The 19,104-nt window shown below is 40.0% G+C and overlaps 1 protein-coding gene across 4 annotated transcripts in view; it reads left to right on the top strand.

Annotated features, from left to right (window-relative positions):
* The window catches only part of Baz1b (bromodomain adjacent to zinc finger domain 1B), a 55,682-nt gene that overhangs the window by 7,748 nt on the left and 28,830 nt on the right, over nucleotides 1–19,104 (top strand). Inside the window, exons 2-6 of one of the 4 annotated variants that reach the window (XM_020160866.2) lie at nucleotides 494–610; nucleotides 3,228–3,372; nucleotides 7,888–8,089; nucleotides 9,994–10,115; nucleotides 12,875–13,072. In XM_020160866.2, coding sequence (XP_020016455.1) covers nucleotides 494–610; nucleotides 3,228–3,372; nucleotides 7,888–8,089; nucleotides 9,994–10,115; nucleotides 12,875–13,072 — 784 coding nt within the window. Of the gene's footprint in view, nucleotides 1–493; nucleotides 611–641; nucleotides 3,137–3,227; nucleotides 3,373–7,887; nucleotides 8,090–9,993; nucleotides 10,116–12,874; nucleotides 13,073–14,660; nucleotides 15,396–17,060; nucleotides 17,186–19,104 lie in introns of those variants that run through there. The other 3 variants (XM_074075713.1, XM_074075715.1, XM_074075714.1) reach the window with 3 other exon arrangements.

The following is a 19,104-nucleotide window of genomic DNA, read 5'->3' as shown; positions in this document are numbered from 1 at the left end:
AATTGTTTTAACTTTTTTCTGGTGGTGGGGATTGACCCCACCTCTCTCTTGTCCTCTACCACCTGAGCTGTGCCCAGGCTGTACCTTTACTTTTTCTTTATATTTCTGTCTGGAGATAGGGTTTTGCCCAGGCTGGCCTTAATCTTGATAATCTTCCTGCCTCAGCCTCCTGAGTGCTGGGATTATAGGTCTATGCCACCAAGCCCATCTACCTATATTTTTTCTTACGAATTTTTAGAACTCTGTGACTCTTGTAAAATGAAACTTTAGTGGATTGAGGAAATCACATTTGTATTAAAATATTAATATTTTATTTGTGAAACATGATCAAGCATTCTTGCCATTCTTTAGTCTCAATGGCCTGAAAACCCTGATTTCATTTATGTCTTCCCATGTTATACATTACATGAAAGGATGTGCTAGTTTTCTCTAGATATGATTGTGGGTTGGTTGTCTTTGGTGCTTGAATATTTTCCTGAGCCATTACTGACAGAGAGTATGAAGCCCGCTTGGAAAGGTACAGTGAGCGCATTTGGACGTGTAAGAGCACTGGAAGCAGTCAGCTAACACACAAGGAGGCCTGGGAGGAAGAGCAGGAAGTTGCTGAACTGTGAGTAAACAGAAGCATTGCCTTCGCCCATCCTCACCTTGTTAGGAAAGGAGGGAAAGAGTAATCCTAAAACAGTATTTATTTAAATTTGTGTGTCATAAATTGGAATACATCATTTAGTGTACTGTACTGGTATATAGGTGCCTGTGCTTAGTAGCATTTTGCCAGTAGCAAAGTATGTGAGTATATATTTACTTGTGTAAATAGGCTTAGTTTTTTGCCAGGCCTTTTTCTTTTGGGGGTGGTGGTGTGGGACTGGGGTTTGAACTCAGGGCTTCATGCTTGCTAAGCAGGAGCTCTACCACTTGAGCCACACCTCCAGTCCATTTTGCTCTGGTTATTTTGGAGATGGGGTTTGGAGAACTGTTTGCCTGGGCTGGCCTCAAACTTTTTATCCTCCCAGTCTCAGCCTCCTAAGTAGCTAGGATTATAGGGGTGAGCCATTGGGCCCAGCTTTACCAGACCTTTGAACACTATTGCTCTATGCTTTTCCCTTGTAAATACTCTAAATGTGGTTCTAAACAAAGGAGCTGATAGAAGTAATATGGAAGCAGCAGAAAAGTCATTTGAAATTTTGCACGATACTTACCAGTAGTTGTCAACAGCAAGTACTCAGTTTGAGGATACTTTAAGTTGGGAGGTTGAATTGGGTGTCTTAAAAAAATACTTGTCTGTTCAAAGTGCCTAGTAGTAGTCTCTCAAAGAAAATACTCAAAATTTTGGCAATTGGTGCACATTACAAACAAATGCTTGTAATCCTAGCACTTGGGAGTCAGAGGCAGAAGCATTACCAGTTTGAGGCCAGCCTGGGCTACATAGTGAAACTCTGTCTCAAAAAAATCAACACAAAAGTGAGGTAGAAACTGTGGATGATAAAACTGTACTTGGGAATTTGGAAGATGCCTTTTCTGTGGATTTGTCACTGACTGCGGATTGGCAGACAGAATAGAATTTAGTGATTTAATACAATTCTGCTCTTTTGCAATGGGTCCTAGACTATACCATGTCTATTACTCACTAATAATGGGTCAGGTCTGTCAACCTGACACCTGTTTCTTCTTTGCTTGCATCTCTTGGATTAGTGTTGTTTATATTTTATAATACATGACATAAAAATATATATATACATATGCATTCATACATGTATGTGTGGATATACATGCATATGTTTATATGTGTTTATATGCACTTTATTTAATCTACTCTTATCAGGGATTGACCAACACTTTTTGTAAAAGGTCAGTTTGTAAATATTTTATGTTTTGTGGGCCACGTGTACTCTGTTTCAACTAAACTCTGAAGTTGTGCTGTGCAAACAGCCAGAAGTTTTATATAAGGGAATGACTGGCAATGTTGTAATAAAACTTTATAAAAAGAAAAAAAACCCTCTATCTACAAAAACTGGCAGTGTGCTGGGTTTGTGCCATTGACTGTAGTTGACCCCTATATAGTAGCCTGTAAGTTAATCTCTGCCCCCTTCCTTCTTCCCTCCCTTCTTCCTCCATCCTACCTTTACCCTATGTGCGTACCATTAGATAACCACTTACTATTTGCTTTTTGCAAATGGAAATAATGCTACCTTCTCTAGCTATCTTTTTGGGATAAAAAGGTGTGAAAATTCTGTGCAAATAAAGATAGTGCCATCAGCCTACAAAGAAGCTAGAGATATTAGAGTAGTAAAGAGAGGACCAGGCGGGGCTGCTGAACTGTGGTCATGCACCTGAAAACCCAGAGAGGATCAAGTAAAAAGCTGTCAGGAACAAATAAGAGAATTCAGTTCCAACATGAAAATAAATTGCTACCCTATCCACAGACTTCAGAGGCTAGAGACACTACCCTGATGGCTCGGTAAACATGATGAGACTTCAGGTACAAGGTGACGTTTAGAGCTCTGAGGGATAGTTTGTGCCAGATTGCTGACGACAGTTTGAGGTGTTTATATTTAATGGTGTGAAGGTGAGTACTTGAACAGGGGAGGCATAATATTGCAGTTGGGATTTGCTATTAATTTGGAGGCAGTGTATAGGATGAGTTAGGGAAGAGGCTAGCACAGTGTTCAGGCAGGGAAGCCTGAAAGGATACGTTGACTCTGCCTTACTCTTTGGTCATGACTTTGAAAAACCACTGCACACTTTCTTCTTAGCGTATTAAAGATGATCGGAAGACCTGCAGCAGAGAATCTTTAATTTGGCTTAATCTAATGGGTTTCAAGCTTGACCTTAGGACTCACTCTGCCAGAGGGAAGTCCTTCAGAAGACACTTGGGAAATGTTTCTGGAATTTGATAGCTAACATAATATAGGGGTGACAGGAGGAATTACTGAAAAAGATAGGTTTTGAATTATTTATTTATGTTTTTTGTGGTACTGGGGCTTGAACTCAGGGCCTACACCTTGAACCACTCCACCAGTCCTTTTTTGTGTTGGGTATTTTCAAGATAGGGTCCTAAACTATTTTGCCTGGGCTGGCTTCAAACCTCTGTCCTCCTGTTATCTGCCTCCTGAGTAGCTGGGATTGCAGGAGTAAGGTAAGTCTTAAAAAAAGTGTGAATTGACCTGAATTGACTTCTGGGTAGGTTTTTCTACATTTTCTTGGTAACTAACAACATACTTGTTTAGTTTGAAGGAGGAGTTCCCTAACTGGTATGAGAAACTTGTTCTGGAAATGGTTCATCACAACACAGCCTCCTTGGAGAAGTTGGTAGACACTGCTTGGCTGGAAATCATGACCAAATACGCTGTGGGAGAAGAGTGTGACTTCGAGGTGAGTGCCTGCCTTGTCTGTGATTTGATTCATTGTCAGAGTTTTAACTTCTCATGCGATCACAGAATGCATTTCTGTATGTGAAAAATTGTGCTGTACTCGAAGGCTCCTTTACCTAATATCAAATATTACATGGACCAAATTTTAGAATCATTTACTAGTGACAATTTGTTTCCCATTTCACTTTTGGGGATTGAACTCAGGGCCTCATGTTCTGCCCCTTGAGCTACACACCCAGACCCAGTAGGAATACTGTGACTTTTGCTATCCTTTGTAATAGTATATCCTTTTTTAAAACTCATAATTTTGTTATATTGACTTTTTTTTTTTTTTGGTTTTGAAATTTTTCATAACTTTGTTTAAAATACTTTCAGATAGTTGGGTGCTAGTTACTAATGCCTGTAATTCCAGCTACGTGGGAGGATCCCAGCTACAGGAGATTGTGGTTTGAGAACAGCTGGGCAAAAAGTTCCTGAGACTCCATCTCAACCAAGGCTGGGTACAGTGGTGTGCATCTGTCATCCCAGCTATGCTGGAGACTGATATCCAGAGGAACACAGTTCTAGGCCAGCCCAGACAAAAAACTTGTGAGAGACCCCTTCTCAACAGAAAAAAAACTAGGCCTGGTGGCTTATGTCTGTCATCCCAGCTTTAGCATGAAGCATAAAATAGGAAGGTTATGGTTCAGGACAGCCTGGCAAAAAGGGAGACCCTGTCTCCAGAATAACCAGCCAGAAAGGTCTGGAGGTGTGGCTCAAGTGGTAGAGTGACTGCTTTAGCAAGCATCAAGCCCTGAGTTCAAACCCCTGTACCATTTCCCCCACCCCAGTAAAAATACTTTCACATATATTTAATTCAGGTCTTCACAATAATTGCGAATAGATTGACTTTTTTCTTTCTGTCTTTAAATTTGTGTTTTAACATCTTGAATTTTAGACCCGTGACATTGATTTTTTTTTTAGTTTTGTTGTTCTTCCAGCGTGGGAGAATGAACATAGATCCTGCTGCATGCTAAGCACAATACCACTGAGCCACACCTCTAGCTCTTACGTTTCTTAATTTTCCAGCTCAAATAGTTATAGCATAAGTAGTTACAAAAGCGGTACCTAACCCTGAATAGTCCTTACATGATCTTGTGAAAGTTTGAAATAGGATTTAGAGGAACAGGAACTAAAATTTTGAAAATACCTGAGTGTACAGGATTCTGCTTGTGGCAGGAGGGGATATTTTACTTACTGCCTTGAGGATCTGCACAGAAACCCTGAGGTGCTGAGCATTTAAATAGCCGTTCAGCTGATACGTGTCAGATATGAGTACCCCCGGCTGTCTGTAATGAAACACCTGACTTACTGGTGGCCACTGTTCTCATGACATAGAGAGTTTCTGCAAATGCATCTATGCCTGGAGAGTTCAGGAGATCTAGAGCGGGTTCTGAAGTTTTGCTATTGTAATAAGCTGCAGGGTGTTGATGATACTACCACACTGGGGATCAGACTTGGCGAAGCACTGGTCCAATGGCAAAGACATTTGATCAAGGCACATAAAAAGTCTTAGAAGTACGCAGTTCTAGTCTGTTGTAGAGCTGAATAATATTGTCAAGGATTTAGACCCTGTGTCTTCCTATTCTGCTTATCTGAGCACATTGAGTTTTGGTCATTAGCTTTGTTGCATTTTGGCTGTGTAGTGTGACTGTATTCCCTGAGGACGTGGTTTCTAGATGCAGAGAAGATAAAGCACCCCTTATCTTTATGTGGTATTGGTCCGTCTTGCTAATAGCTGCCCTTAGTGCAGGCTGAGAAATGAATATTTGCCCCTTCTTTTGTTGGCTTGCTTTTGTGTCTGCTCTGCTGAGTATAGATCTAGGGCTTGACACTTGCTAGGCAGACACTTTATGAATGAGCCTTTATTCTTTAAGAGGCAAGGTTGGCAAAAGAGGAGAGAGGTGAATGGCTTAGGTAGCCAGCTCAGGACAGATCAAGATTCTTGGTCATTTTTTTTTTTTTTTTTTTTTGGCAATACTGGGGTTTGAACTCAAGGCCTCACCTTTGCCAGGCTTGTTAGGCAGGTTCTCTACCACTTGAGCCACTCCACCAGCCCCAGATCAAGATTCTTGGACTGGTGGCTTGGCCCAAGTGACAAAGCATTGCAAGGCCCCAAGTTCCAACCCCCCCACTATTGAAAAAAAAAAAAAAAAGAAGAGAGATTCTAGCTTATCTCTTTGTGGGTCCAAAGTCTTTCTTCTTTCTGTTATTCCATTAATTTACTGTGACTCCCTGGATCCTCTTTATTTGTAATGTCTAGATTACCAGTGAGTTTTAATCGCATACTTATGTCAGTGTCCTGGCTGGAAACTGATGGCTTATTTAACTGGCATAATTGATTGAGTTTAATAAATGGATTGTTGCTGTGAGACAATAGTCAATCAGGAACAAGGGAAATATAACAAGGAAAGGTTAATTACCTTCTAGCTATCAGTTGTAAGGAGACTGCCATTGCTAAATCCCAGAGAAGCAGGAAGAGGGAGTAGACTCGAGGAGTAGCAGAGTGGAGCTGTAGTTGTTGGGGAGTACATTGATGGTGAGGTTTGACCAAGCTGCTAGGGGAGCATTGAGATAAGTCATAACTACCCCAGCCTCACTTTTCTGCCACTATTTGACTTTCTGCGATGCCTCCCATGGGCCGACGTCACTGAACCCAAGAACACAAGGGAGCCTTTGGGTGTAGCCTTTAAAGGTCAGCCTGTGTAAGCACAGAGTGAGGTGGAGAAAAATGGAGGTGGGTGTTTAAGTAGCAAAGGAAAAATATTCTGCATACATCTGCCAAAATGGAAGAGAGCTAGGGGTGTAGCTCAGTGGTAGAGCGCTGCCTAGCATGTGCAAGGCTCTGGGTTCCATCCCCCCAGCACACACAAAATGAAGAAGAAATGCTGAGGAATGGAGGAAATGTTAAGGGATATATATGTCCCAGACTGTGAAAAGGTATTTAAACTCATTTGTAATCCATTTGTGCCGTGGAGCCACACATCCACTGTAGGAACAGCATTGCTGGATACAGTTGATATGCACGTGGCCTTTGACTCTGGGTTTTACTCATGAGCATCTGTCTTCTCCATTTTGCCCCTGAGCCTTGTGTTACAGCAATCAGAGCAGAATTGCTCACAGCCCACAGAAGCATTACCCAGCAGCAGTTGAATGGGTAACTTGTTCAGGCTTGGAATACTCAATAGCAGAAAAAACGTGAACTTGATTCTGTTTCTAGAAGGCAAAAGTACATAACTAAGAATGGTTATTACCTCTGTGGGGAGGAGCTTCCTAGGAACTTTTGAAGTTGGGTACACAGGCATCCATTTTATTACCATTAAAATGTTTTATGTTGTGCCGCTGAAAAGTAGTGTGTGATGAACATAGTTAAGTATCGTGTTCAGCTGTTTACTTGGTCATGACCTGCTACATAGGGAGCATATTTTGGGTGCTGGAAAGCAGTGACCAAAATATAGTTTTCCTAGGCCTGGGATTACTGATCTGGGTCATGCCTGGCTCCTCAGTGGTTTTGAGTACTTAAAAGTGGTGATCAGAATCACCAAAGAGCTAGGTGTGGTAGAGTTCACCTGTAATACCAAGGTGAGTTCTCAGGCCACCCTGGTCTACAAAGTGAGACCCTGTCTCAAAAAAAAAAAAAAGAAGAAAAAAGCACAAGGTACTAATGACAGTAAGGCTTCTCTGAGGAAGTGACATCGAAGGTGAAACCTAAAGGTTGTATAGAACATAAGCATGGGAAGAGGAACATTTAGTGTTTCAGGAAGAGAACAGGATGTGTAAAGACCCTTAGGCAAAGGAAACTTTTCTTTCTCATTTTTTATTTGAGACAGGTCTTCCTCTTACTCAGGCTGGCCTTGATCTCCTGGGCTTAAGCGATTCTTCTGCCTCAGTCTCCCCAGTGTTTCCTACCACTGCTGTCTTAGAAGGAACTTTTATGCTAAAGAACAGGGTTTCTCACCTTAGTGTTGTTGACTTCTGGGCCAGATGATTTTTTTGTAGTTGTGAAGTCTATCAAAGAAAAAGCTGCTGGGCTTTGATGCAACTGTGTTATTTAATACATTACTTGGGAAGAACTGACTTCTTAACTAATTTTTTTTTTTTTTTTTTTTTGGTGATACTGCAGTTTGAACTCAGGGCTTCACACTTGCAAAGCAGGTGGCACACCTCCAGTCCATTTTGCTCTGGTTATTTTGGTGAACTATTTGCTCAGACTGGCCTCAAACCTCAATCCTCCCAATCTCAGCCTCCCTCTGCCTTTCTACGTAGCTAGGATTACAGGCATGAAGCATTGGGGTTCGTCTCCAAATACTATCTTTAGGTTTCAGGTGTAGGTTTTTTTTGTTTTTTGCAGTGCTGGTGTATGAATTGAGGCTTCATGTTTGCTAAACAGGTGCTGTATTCCTTGAGCCGCACCAGCCCTGGGTTTCTATTTCTTATTTATCAAATATCTCTGGTTTCTCTTCTATTGCCTCTACAGATTGGGAAGGAGAAAATGCTCAAGGTGAAGATCCTGAAGATTCACCCTTTAGAGAAAGTGGATGAAGAGGCCACTGAGAAAAAGTCTGATGGTGCCTGTGATTCTCCCTCAAGTGACAAAGAAAATTCTAGTCAAATTGCTCAGGACCATCAGAAGAAGGAGGCACTAATTAAAGAGGATGAAGGAAGGCGAGAGAGTATTAGTACGTATGCTGCTTCGTCCTTTAGTGAGTTAGGACACCCTGATTATTCTGACGCACATAAATCTTTCAGTGTTCTCTAGCACTAAATATGTAATGAAGTTCTTATGTTCACATCGTTTTGTTCACTGTTTCAGAAGACAGCTTAAACACCCCCAAAGTGAGCTCAGACTTAAACCTCCTGACATAGACCATTGGGGGATTGTGTTCCGTATTTGCTCAGCGTTTGCTTTCCTTTGCTTTTGGTACACAACATGAACGTATGTGCAGAAGGGAGATGTGCTCAAGGTAGAAGGGGCAAATTATTTCAACCTTACTCCTGTATGCAAGGCAAGGCAGTGTGGTGGCTTTAAGATATTTCTATTTTCTAAGTCCCTCTCAGAAGGAATGCTATAGTAACAAAACATTGTGATGACTAAAAGTAATTTTTAGAGACCTGGAAAGCTTCTTGTTCTTGCTTTTTTTTTTTTTTTGTCAATACTGGGGTTTGAACTCAGGGCCTCACACTTGTTAGGCAGTGTGAGGCTTACCATTCCCCTAGCCCTGTTTTTGTGTTAGTATTTTCTAGGTACAGTCTTCAAAACTATTTGCCAGGTTTGGCTTCAAACTGCAATCCTCCTGATCTCAGCCTCCCAAGTAGCTAGGATAACAGGCATGAGCCACCAGTGTGCCCAGCTTTTTTTTTTCCAAATTTGCATAAACAAGAAATTTATCTGGATTAGATTCTTTTTGTCTCCAGAAATATGAGTATACAAAGTGGTGTATATGAACCACCACCTTAGAGAATCAGATAATTTTACTTTGTAACTTTTAACTGTTGCAAACTTTGGATTAGAATGTTACCTTAGAATGCCATTTTTATTTATTACATCTATTTTGTTTTACGACTCCAGATGTGTTGGATATGTGCAGATTGCTTTTGAGGGACCCTTATCATAGTCCGAAGGAAACTTCTGAGACTGTAGATGGAGCTGGTCCACCCCAGTTGTTGATACTTAGTTTTGTTTTCTGCTGTGTAGTATGAATGCTTATGTCTGTGTTTTCCAGTTCTCTCTTCTTTTCTGAATCTGAAGTTTGGTGACGTGGACATTACTTAACACGTCCCTTAGTTTTAAATGTTTTGTTTAGAAGTTGGCTGACCTTATGTCTTCTAACACTCTCTTCTAGAATCAGATTGTTAGAATACCAGCGATGTGTTAAACTTGCTAGTTTTGCTACGTGAAGCATTGTATACCAGGAACCCCATGTTTTAGGCTTTGACTTGACTTATAGTGTGTTTTAGTTCAGGTTTTAATTGTTGGAATCTAAATGTTATTGCTAATTATGTCAAAACGATGGTAGGCAGGCTAAGGAATTAACGTTATAACATACTCTGAATGTTTTCTGGAAAAAACTGATTAGAATTTCCCAAGGAATAGAATAGAGAAATTCTAGTATTCCTAATATTTTCTGTCAGATGACTGTGATTTCTACTTTATGGAGAAAAAGGTAGTGTTTGGCTTTCTGTTTCTGTCTCTGTCTCTCATTGTTATTGTTTTGGGCAGCACTGGGGTTTGAACTCAGGGCCTCATACTTGCTAGATAGGCACTCTTACCACTTGAGCCACTCTACCAGCCCCCTCTCTCATGTTCTTATTAGGTCTTTCCTGCCTGCCTTCCAGGCTACTATTCCTTCTCTGTGCTCTTAGTATTTTTCTTCACTAATCTCTCTATTACAGTATTTATCTCACGGTTGGCTCCCTTCATAGACTTTCTCTGTCATACAGATAACAATGATACATCTTCGGCCCATATCACCCAGTGCCTGGTGTGGAGTTAGGTATTGAGTGAGATTATTATTTATGAGTGAATGAATAGACTAAAAAGAATTCTTTTTTCCCCCCACTAATTTTCTACTGATTTGACTAGATGACAGAGCACGTAGGTCTCCACGAAAACTTCCTACTTCATTAAAAAAAGGAGAAAGGAAATGGGCTCCTCCAAAATTTCTGCCTCACAAATATGATGTGAAACTGCAAAATGAAGATAAGGTTAGTTGGCACTTTTCAGTAAACCTCTTATGTGGTGGATGTTAAGAAATTACTGTTGGTGGGATTGGTTTTTTTGGAGAAAAATGTACTAGAGAAAAATGTAACGAATGTCTTTGTAAACATAAATTCTAAGTGGTTTTCTAATTTTGACCTTAAATTACATATTTTCCCCAGGAGATAGTATGCTTTTCCTTTATAGAAATTACTAAGGGCATGAGAATAAGTTTACATTTGCACTTCTTACTCAAGTTTGAAAAATGAAAATGTATTCCCTATAGTTACATACTTCCAAAGGAAATAGACATTCCCAGTTAAAAGTAGAGCTATTTTTAATATAAGTAAACTTAAGTGGAATTAACTCTAATTAAAGTAAGTAATTAGTGTTTTTACAAATAATTATAGTTTTCATAAAACTATAAGTTAATAGTCTGCTGACAGTAAATTTCCTTAAAATAACCTAGTACTAGTTCACTGATTTTTTTTTTTCTTTTTTTTTTTTTAAAGTGCTGAGGAATCAAACCCAGAGCTTGGCATATACTATGCAAGGTTCTTTGAGCTCTGCCTTGGCTAGCCCTTAAGTTTTTTTGAGAACAAACCTCACTACATAGCTCAAGGAAGCTTTGAACACAAGATTGTCCTGCCCCCGCCTGCTGGGTGCTGGGAAGACATATGTGTGCTACCATGCCTGGCCAGTTTTTGTGTTTTTACTTTGCGTATTTTTATGTGGGATAGGGATCAAATCCAGGGCCTTGTGCATACAAGGCAAGTCCTCTACCACTGAGCTGTACCCCCTAGTTTCTATATATTTTTTAATCCATTTAAAATAGTTGGTTTTTTTTGTTTGTTTGTTTTGGGGTAGTATTGGGGTTTGAACCTAGAGCCTTATGCTCGATAGGCAGGCACTCTACCATTTAACCCATTCTGCCAGCCCTTTTTTCTGTTGGGTATTTTTGAGATAGGGTTTGTTTTTTGTGTGGAGTGCCGTCAAACCACGATCCTCCCTGATCTCTGCCTCCTGAGTAACTAGGATTGCAGGTGTGAGGCAGTGGTGCGTGTGTTTAAAATCTGTTGGCAAGAATTTCTTTGTTAGTAGTATATAAAATGTGTCTCATTAATCACACCTTGGACGTTAGAGACAGTCCAAGTGTTCCTACACGTTTGAATAGAACCTTAGTTTTATTGTAGGAAAGACCTGGGTAGCGGTCTGGAATGTGGAAGACTGTTGCACCCTTGTCTTCATAGGCAACCTTCATACCTAGAAGAAACAGTGAAGACCTGAGAGGCCGAATGAACTCTGTGAAAGTCCTAAGCCAGTAAATGATGCTGGAAGGGAGTGTAACCAGTTCTTTGCCTCTGTTTCTTCTGATCCATTCCAGTCTGCCTCATTGTTTTACATAGCTAGTGAGTTGAAGACATGGCTGGAATGTTAGGATCTCTTTATTTGAAGTTAGATGTTAAATCCAGTTTATCACTAAGTTTTTAACAAATAGCTAAAATATGCTAAGGAGTCTAAACCACTTGCCTTTCATTCGTTTTATTATTGATGAGTACTTATTTCTTTACCATTAGTAAATATTGGCAATAGAAAGATAGAAAATCCAAATTAAAAAAAATGATCTTATCCCATGCTTGGAGGTGATAATTAGTAATAGGTAGATAAAGATTTGGGTGGTGGTAGGGTTAGGTCTTAAATGACTTTTAAAAACAGAAATAATGTTCTGGACACGTTACTCTGTAGCTTGCTTTTTTGCATTTGCTCACGGTAAGCCATGTAGTATTATGAAATACTCAGCTGTAGGGTGCAGGATTGTCACCAGGGGGTGACAGATCACTAAGCCTTACCACCACAACTGCTTCTAACTCATTAAGTGTGTGGTGAGGGCCAACTCTTTTTTTTTTTTTTTTTCTTTTGGTGGCACTGGGGTTTGAACTCAGGGCCCCATGCTTACTAGGCAGGCACGCTATCGTTCTAGCAACACCCTCCCCAACCTGTTTGTTTGTTTGTTTTTTGAGAAGTATTTGCTATGCAGTTGAGGCTGGCCTTGAACTCAGTCCTCCTGCCTTGGCCTCCTGAGTGCTGGCGTGCCCCATGGAGCCCAGCACCCTAGGTTATTCTGATTAATGTGTCCTGATTGAGAAACTTTTATCTTTTTAAAAGTTAAGGCAGCAAAGTTAAGTTTTAAGGCAGCAAAGTATCCATTATATGTACTTTCATTTCAAAATTGAACCCCTTGTGGATGGACCTTTAGTAATCCCTTCCCCTGTTTTGCTATTAAAAGCAGTAATGGTAGACTTGGTCCATTTATTTCTTGTGATAAATTCTTAACAAGAGTTACTGCTACTTCACAGGGGTCTACACATTTTTAGGACATATCAACGGATTGCTTAGGGATCTTTATTTACTTACTTATTTTTGGCATTACTAGGGATTGCACTAAGGCCTAATACTTGCTAGGCAGGTACTCTTACTTGAGCCATGCCCCAGCCCCTTTTGGCTTTAGCCGTTTTCCAGGGAACAGCGATCCTCCCAGTCTTCCTCTGCTTCCTGAGTATCTGGGATTACAGGAGTGAACCTTGCCCTCAGGATATCTTTAAGTCGATACTCTGTCTCGAAACTATTCTCCATTTTCTTCTATTCAATTTATAACCCCATTTTTTAAAAGATAGATTTTTTTTTCAAGAGAACATAAATTTTTATTCCCATTGGATAATTGCTTCTTATCCCAGTGGTGAGTTTGTTTTTACATTTGTTCGCCTAGATCATCAGCAATGTGCCAGCAGACAGCTTGATCCGTACAGAGCGCCCACCAAACAAGGAGATACTTCGATACTTTATCCGGCATAATGCCTTGCGGGCTGGCACTGGTGAGAATGCACCTTGGGTGGTAGAGGATGAATTGGTGAAGAAGTACTCCCTGCCTAGCAAGTTCAGTGACTTTCTACTTGATCCATATAAGGTAAGCTCACTACCAATTTTTAGCCAGCAGGATGACTTTATTTTATGTGGTGGTCCCAGCACGATGAGATTTGTAGCAGATTTTGTTAATCCACTCAAAAATTTCCAGATACAGCTTTCCATGTGGAGTTTAAAGACAGGAGAGGTCACATTGAGTAGTTCTTCCAGTGGGATTAATTTTTGTGATGCTTATGTAATTTAAAATGGAAGCTATATACATATGCTTAATTTTGCCTTCAGTCCTTTTTGGAATGAGGTATGGGTGTAGTTACAAAAGATATTTTATTAGCATATAATAGTCATATATATGCTAGCCTTTATATGTATAGTCGTATGTTTAATTATTTTTCTCTCTCTTTTTTTTTATTTTTCGTGGGACTGTGGTTAGATCTCAGGGCCTACACCCTGAGCCACTCTACTAACCGTTTTTTTAGTCGAGTGAAGGGTTTCTTGAGATAGTGTCTCAAACTATTTGCCCGGGCTGGCTTGAACCACAGTCCTCCTGATTTCTGCCTTCCAAGGAGCTGGATTACAGGTGTGAGCCCATCAGTTCCTGGCCATTTATTTTATTTTCTTGAGAGCAAGGGCTTGCTGTTGTATCCCAGGCTAGTCTTGAACTTTTGATCCTCCTGCCTCAGCCCTCCTGAGTGTTGGGATTACAGGCATGAGACACCACAACTGGCTGTGATTCACTCTTTTGCGTGTCAGGCAAGATGGTCAAATACCCTGGCAGCCTATGTGTGACATGTTAATAGCAACCAATCATTCCTCGGTTGAGAAATGTTGTTTCTTTCTGAACCATCGCGTTTGATCTTCAGAGCATTGTTATGAAATTGTATGGCAGACATGTTAAATTTATTTTACAGTTGGGAAATTTGAGGCTTAGTCTAATTAGAACCAAAGAAAATGGATGACAAGACCCAAGACCTTGGCCTGGGATTTCTTTTATCCCTTTTCTTTTTGAGACAGGGTTTTGTCGTGAAGCGTGGGGTGGCCTGGACCTCCAGATCGTCCTGCCTCAGAATCCCAAGTGCTGGAATTACAGGCGTGTACCACCATTCCCTTCTTTCTTTTCTTTTCTCCCCTCTTCTGTTTCTGCGGATATGATATGAGATACTACCTGTGTATAAAATCACCTCTGATTGGGTTTAAACTCTTGGATCCCTTGAGTCCTTAAATATTTTTCTCTTTTTTGGTCTCACAGCTATTTTCATGTTTCAAGTATGTGAATAACAAGAAAGAGAATGATTTACAAGTAAAAGATCTTTGTGTTTTATAGACAAATAAGCACATTTTGTAGGAGCTGAAGATTAGAATTATAATCACCAGCCTGAAAGTGTAATTTCTGAAGAAATTGACTACTCTCAAAATTTCTAGAGATAGCTTATGTTACTAGTTTTATGAAGTTTGTCTTAGTTCAGATTGAAATTCAGACATGAAAGCTTGCTTAGACTAAACTATGTAAAAAGGCAGTGACTGCTCAAAACTTGAGACTTGTAAAGTATCAGGTATATACCCTTATTATCTGTTTTCTCTATCTTAAGTAATTGCTTATTCTGTGATACTGTTGACATTTCACTGTCAAACAACATTTGTCTCTGTTTTGTGTATAAGCTGTGCTTTTCCTTTTTTGTAAAATTAGTTTTCTTAAGGGATCTTTTACAGCTGCTAGGGTAGAACATAGAGAACACAGACAAGTGAGATCATGAAACAGTGCTTTGGATCTTTTTTTTCTTTTTGGTGGTATTGGATTTGAACTCAGGGCTTTGCACTAGGCAGGTGCTCTACAGCTTGAACCATACCCTCAAATCCGTCTAAAAGAAATTTAAAACAACCACGTCCATGACATTAATCTTCCTTCCTAAATGCATGGAATATTTTTCCTCCTTGTGTTCTCTTTGATTTTTGTTGAATTTAACATTCATCCAGGCTGCTGACTACAGTTAACTGAAGAAAGAGGCAAGGCCTTGAGAGAGGGAACAGGTTCTCAGTGCTGGCTATAGGACAGGACAGATGGAGAGGAAGCCTCAGCAGGAGTGTGGGATCCAGGAGTTTGGAGTGAGTAGGGCTGAGTAGGCTAACACGTGGGTTTGTGTCTTGTAGACCCTTTCTGGAACAAATGGCTTCGGAAGAAGAGCTGTCATATGTCTTGTGAGTTTAGCATAGTATATTTCATATAAAATAGGTACATGGCTGTTTAATTTATTTCTTGAAGTTTCCTTTGTTGAGGAGAAAAATGTCAACAGTTGGGTTTAAGCAATGGCGTGCTTTTTTGTAAGCCTGATGACGTAGAAGAATGATGTACAAGGCAACCAGATGATAAGGTAATTTTTCACCAAAGATGATTTTGCCATCTTGCTCATTTCTCTCTTGTCATAGATAGTGGCCTAGTGTTTTCTTAGTCTCTTCATAATGCTTAAACTCTGGTTTTGGAATGATAAATCCTATTAGGAAAGCTTTTGGATGGAGTGGAAGAAGAAAATTAAACTTTTTTTTTTGATGGCACTGGAGTTTGAAGACAGGGCCTCGCACTTGCAAACAGGCACTCTACCACTTGAGCCACTCGGCCAGCCAGAAAATAAAACCTTTATGACATTTGGAATTCTGAAACAACTAACAGCATTAGTCTTAATATATTTTTAAAAAAACCAAACATTTCATTTGGAAATAATTTTATATACAAAACTTAACAAAACACTGTTAAAGAATTTCTGTATGTTCTTCAATTAGATTCTGCAAATGTTAACCTTTCCACAATTTACTATAACTTAGTGAATAAGTTGCACATTAGGATGCCCTTTTACAAAACACATAAGTATTTATGTCTAAAAAAATGAATATTTCCTAGGGTTGGATCCCCAGTACTACAAAACAAAAATGATATTTTCTAACATAGCTATAGTACAGCTGTCAGAATCTGTTATCTTATCTATAGTTCTGACTCAAATTTTGCCAGCTGTCCAGTAATCTTTTATCTAAAAACAGTTTTGTTTGGTTTTAGGGCTTAAATGGGTCTCTTTTGTCCTTTCTAATCTGGAACAGTCCCTCAGCTTTTCTTTTGTCTTCTAAAACCTGGGCATTTAAAAATAATACAAGGCCATGATGTAGTAGTTTGCTCTTTCATTTGGGTTTATTTCCTCATGATTACATCCAGATTGTAAGTATTTGATAGAAACACCACAAAACATACTTTCTCAGAGGATGAAATCAGAAAGCATAGGACGAATTTTAATTTTGTCTTCTTAGTAGTGATATCACACATTTCAAAGTATAATTCTTTCTTGTCCTAATAGAGTAAGTACTCAGGGCCCTAAGAGTTTTCTTTAAATAAATTTTGGCTCTTAAAGTATATTTATGAGTCAGAGACTAGAGTGAAAGTAATTAAAAAAAGAAATTATTTTCAAATAATACAAAACCACTTTATATTAACACATTTAGCAAACTTGACGGTGAGAATGTATGGAGATTGAGATCAGCTTCATATATGAATGTTGCTCTCAAACGAGTGGATGTTGCCTTGAGCGAATAAGAGGGGTAGGGGTCTGAATACATCGAGGGAGTTTTCTGCCTAGATTCTACCGCTTACGGTCAAGTTCAGCATCTGCTCGAGCTGCTACAAATGTCTTTCCATTTTTATCAAGAAACATGACTTCCTTTCAAGGCCGTTCGTGGTGGCATTGGTGTATTCCAGGTGTAGGGACTCTATTTTTCTTTCAGCCTCCCATGTTGCCGAGGCATTTATTTTTGGGAGGGCAGTACTGGAGTTTGATCTCAGGGTGTCACACTTGCTAGTCAGGCGCTCTACCATTTGAGCCAAGACATTCATAAACATTTTTACTAGGAAGGGTGTTTGCCACAATACTGGACTACTTCTCACCTGGGTATCCATTCCTCTCTCCTCCTTCCCTATATGCCAGTCTAGTAGATTAATTGTGCTGAGTAGGGAGCAGGGAGACCCTTAGCACATAAGTGGTTTTATACTTTTTCAGATACCCCTGAGTCCAGCCATGCCGGCTCCCATTTGGCTGTGACTACCCAGCATGCTCCATGCTGAGATGACCCAGGTACTGAAGGACCACTCATGCCGGGAGCCGGCCTATTGGGAGGGGGTTGGGTGAGTTCATTTCTTTTACTTTTCAGAAAAAAAAAAAATGTGTATCTTGGCAAAAAAACCCCAAAAACCCACACCTTATAAATAAAAATAGGGGGCTAATCCACCCACGTTATATCATTTCTTCATAATGTAAGTTTAAAGAAGATTATTCTCTATTTGAATTTTTAAGTAGAAATAAATACAATCAGTAAATTAAGAAGTGCCCCATGTATAGTGGACCCTATGAAAAGATACCTGTTTAAAATGCTGAAACTGAACAGTCTCACCTGAGTCTCAAATAATGAATTTCATTGTTGGATAAACTTTAAACATAGAATCTATTCTGACCATTGGAAAGTTTTAGTCTGTATGTCTCTACTGTGACAAGGCTAGTTGAAGAGGATGGTTAATTTTGTGAGGCAAACTTTTTTTTTTTTTGGCAGTACTGGGGTTTGAACTCCTGCACATTGAGCCACCCCACCAGCCCTTCTTTGTGATGGGGTTTTTCAAGATAGGGTCTCATGAACTATTTGCCCCAGGCTGGCTTTGAACTGTGATCCTCTTGATCTCTGCTTTCTGAGCATATGTGGTTTTTGTGCCTGTAGTGACCGGTCTTCCTCTGATTTCTAGTAGAGTCTCTTTGAAGTGCTGATAGCATTACTGTCACATGGAGAAAGCAGTCTTTTTTAAAAAGTCGTCTTTCTTTTCTTGTTCCTGTTAACATTTTAAAGTGTAGTTCTGGGAAGCAGAGCTGGGAGGTTGGCATTGGGAAAGGGTCCCAAGTTATGGATGCAGCTTATTTTCTATAATGTGCTAAAAGCCTGTCTGTCTGTCAACCCATCCTGAGGATTATTCGGGAAGTAAAACGTTTTTAAATTTATTTTTTGTGGAACTGGAGGGCTTTGTGCTTGCAAAGCCAGGCACCTTACCATTCAAGCCATGCCACAGTCCTAAAACATCTTTTAATCAGAAAAATAATAGCCTGCACTGACTGTAATTCTTAAAGGCAAGTAGAGAACTTAGCCAGAAGAGGGGTTTGTTAAGGCAGCTGACTCATGCAGACTGTACTGCTGCCTCTTGTGTGGTTGTGTTTTCTGGGATGCTCTTCTGCCGGTTCTGTCCTCTTAAATCTTTACTTGACTTTGTAGCATACTGAGTTCTTCCTAAGCCTGTTTTCTGTGTTCCTGACGAGAGAACGGGTGTTTACCATCTGCATTTGCTTCGTCTTGGCTGTGTCTCTGTATTCTTTTGTGGCTCACCATCTCATTCTGCACTCAGCCTCCATAGGTTTCTTCAGGCCTTACCTTACGCTAGTTTGTTCTTCCCACTGCCTCCAGACGGCTTTTTTTTTTTTTTTTTTCTGGTGGCACTGGGGTTTGAACTCAGAGCTTTGGGCTTGCAAAGCAGGCGCTCTGCCACCTGATCCACACCTCCAGTCCATTTTGCTCTGGTTATGTTAGAGATGGGGGTCTCAAGAACTCTGCCCAGGCTGGCCTCAAACCACAATCCTCTCAATATGTACTTATGCAGTAGCTAGGATTATAGGTGTGAGCTACTGGCGCCTGGCTCAGCTAGCTTTTTTACTTGCTGGTTTTCTCAAGTTGGTCCTGTCCACTCACGAACCTGAAAGTTCTGCATGCTGATCACATGCGTAGCTGGTTTTGGTAATAGAAGTCAGCTGTTGTAGAGGTTATCTAGTCTTTTGCCTGTTTTCCTATAATTTTTTTCCTGAAATGGGTGTACTTTTGCATTGTTTGGTTATTATTTAGCTACCAGCCTTTTCCTTTTTTCTTCTTTGTAATTATATTGTTTAAAAACGTTAAAATCACAGAGTTGGGGGGGCACTACTGGGTTTGAACTCAGGGTCTCCTGCTTGCTAGTGTGACTCTACTACGTGAGTCATTCTGCCAACTCTTTTTTATGTTGGGTATTTCTGAGAT

This window comes from Castor canadensis, chromosome 6 (genome assembly GCF_047511655.1).
Source record: "Castor canadensis chromosome 6, mCasCan1.hap1v2, whole genome shotgun sequence".
Lineage (NCBI taxonomy): Eukaryota > Metazoa > Chordata > Mammalia > Rodentia > Castoridae > Castor > Castor canadensis.
This window is presented reverse-complemented; position numbering and strand designations above follow the sequence as displayed.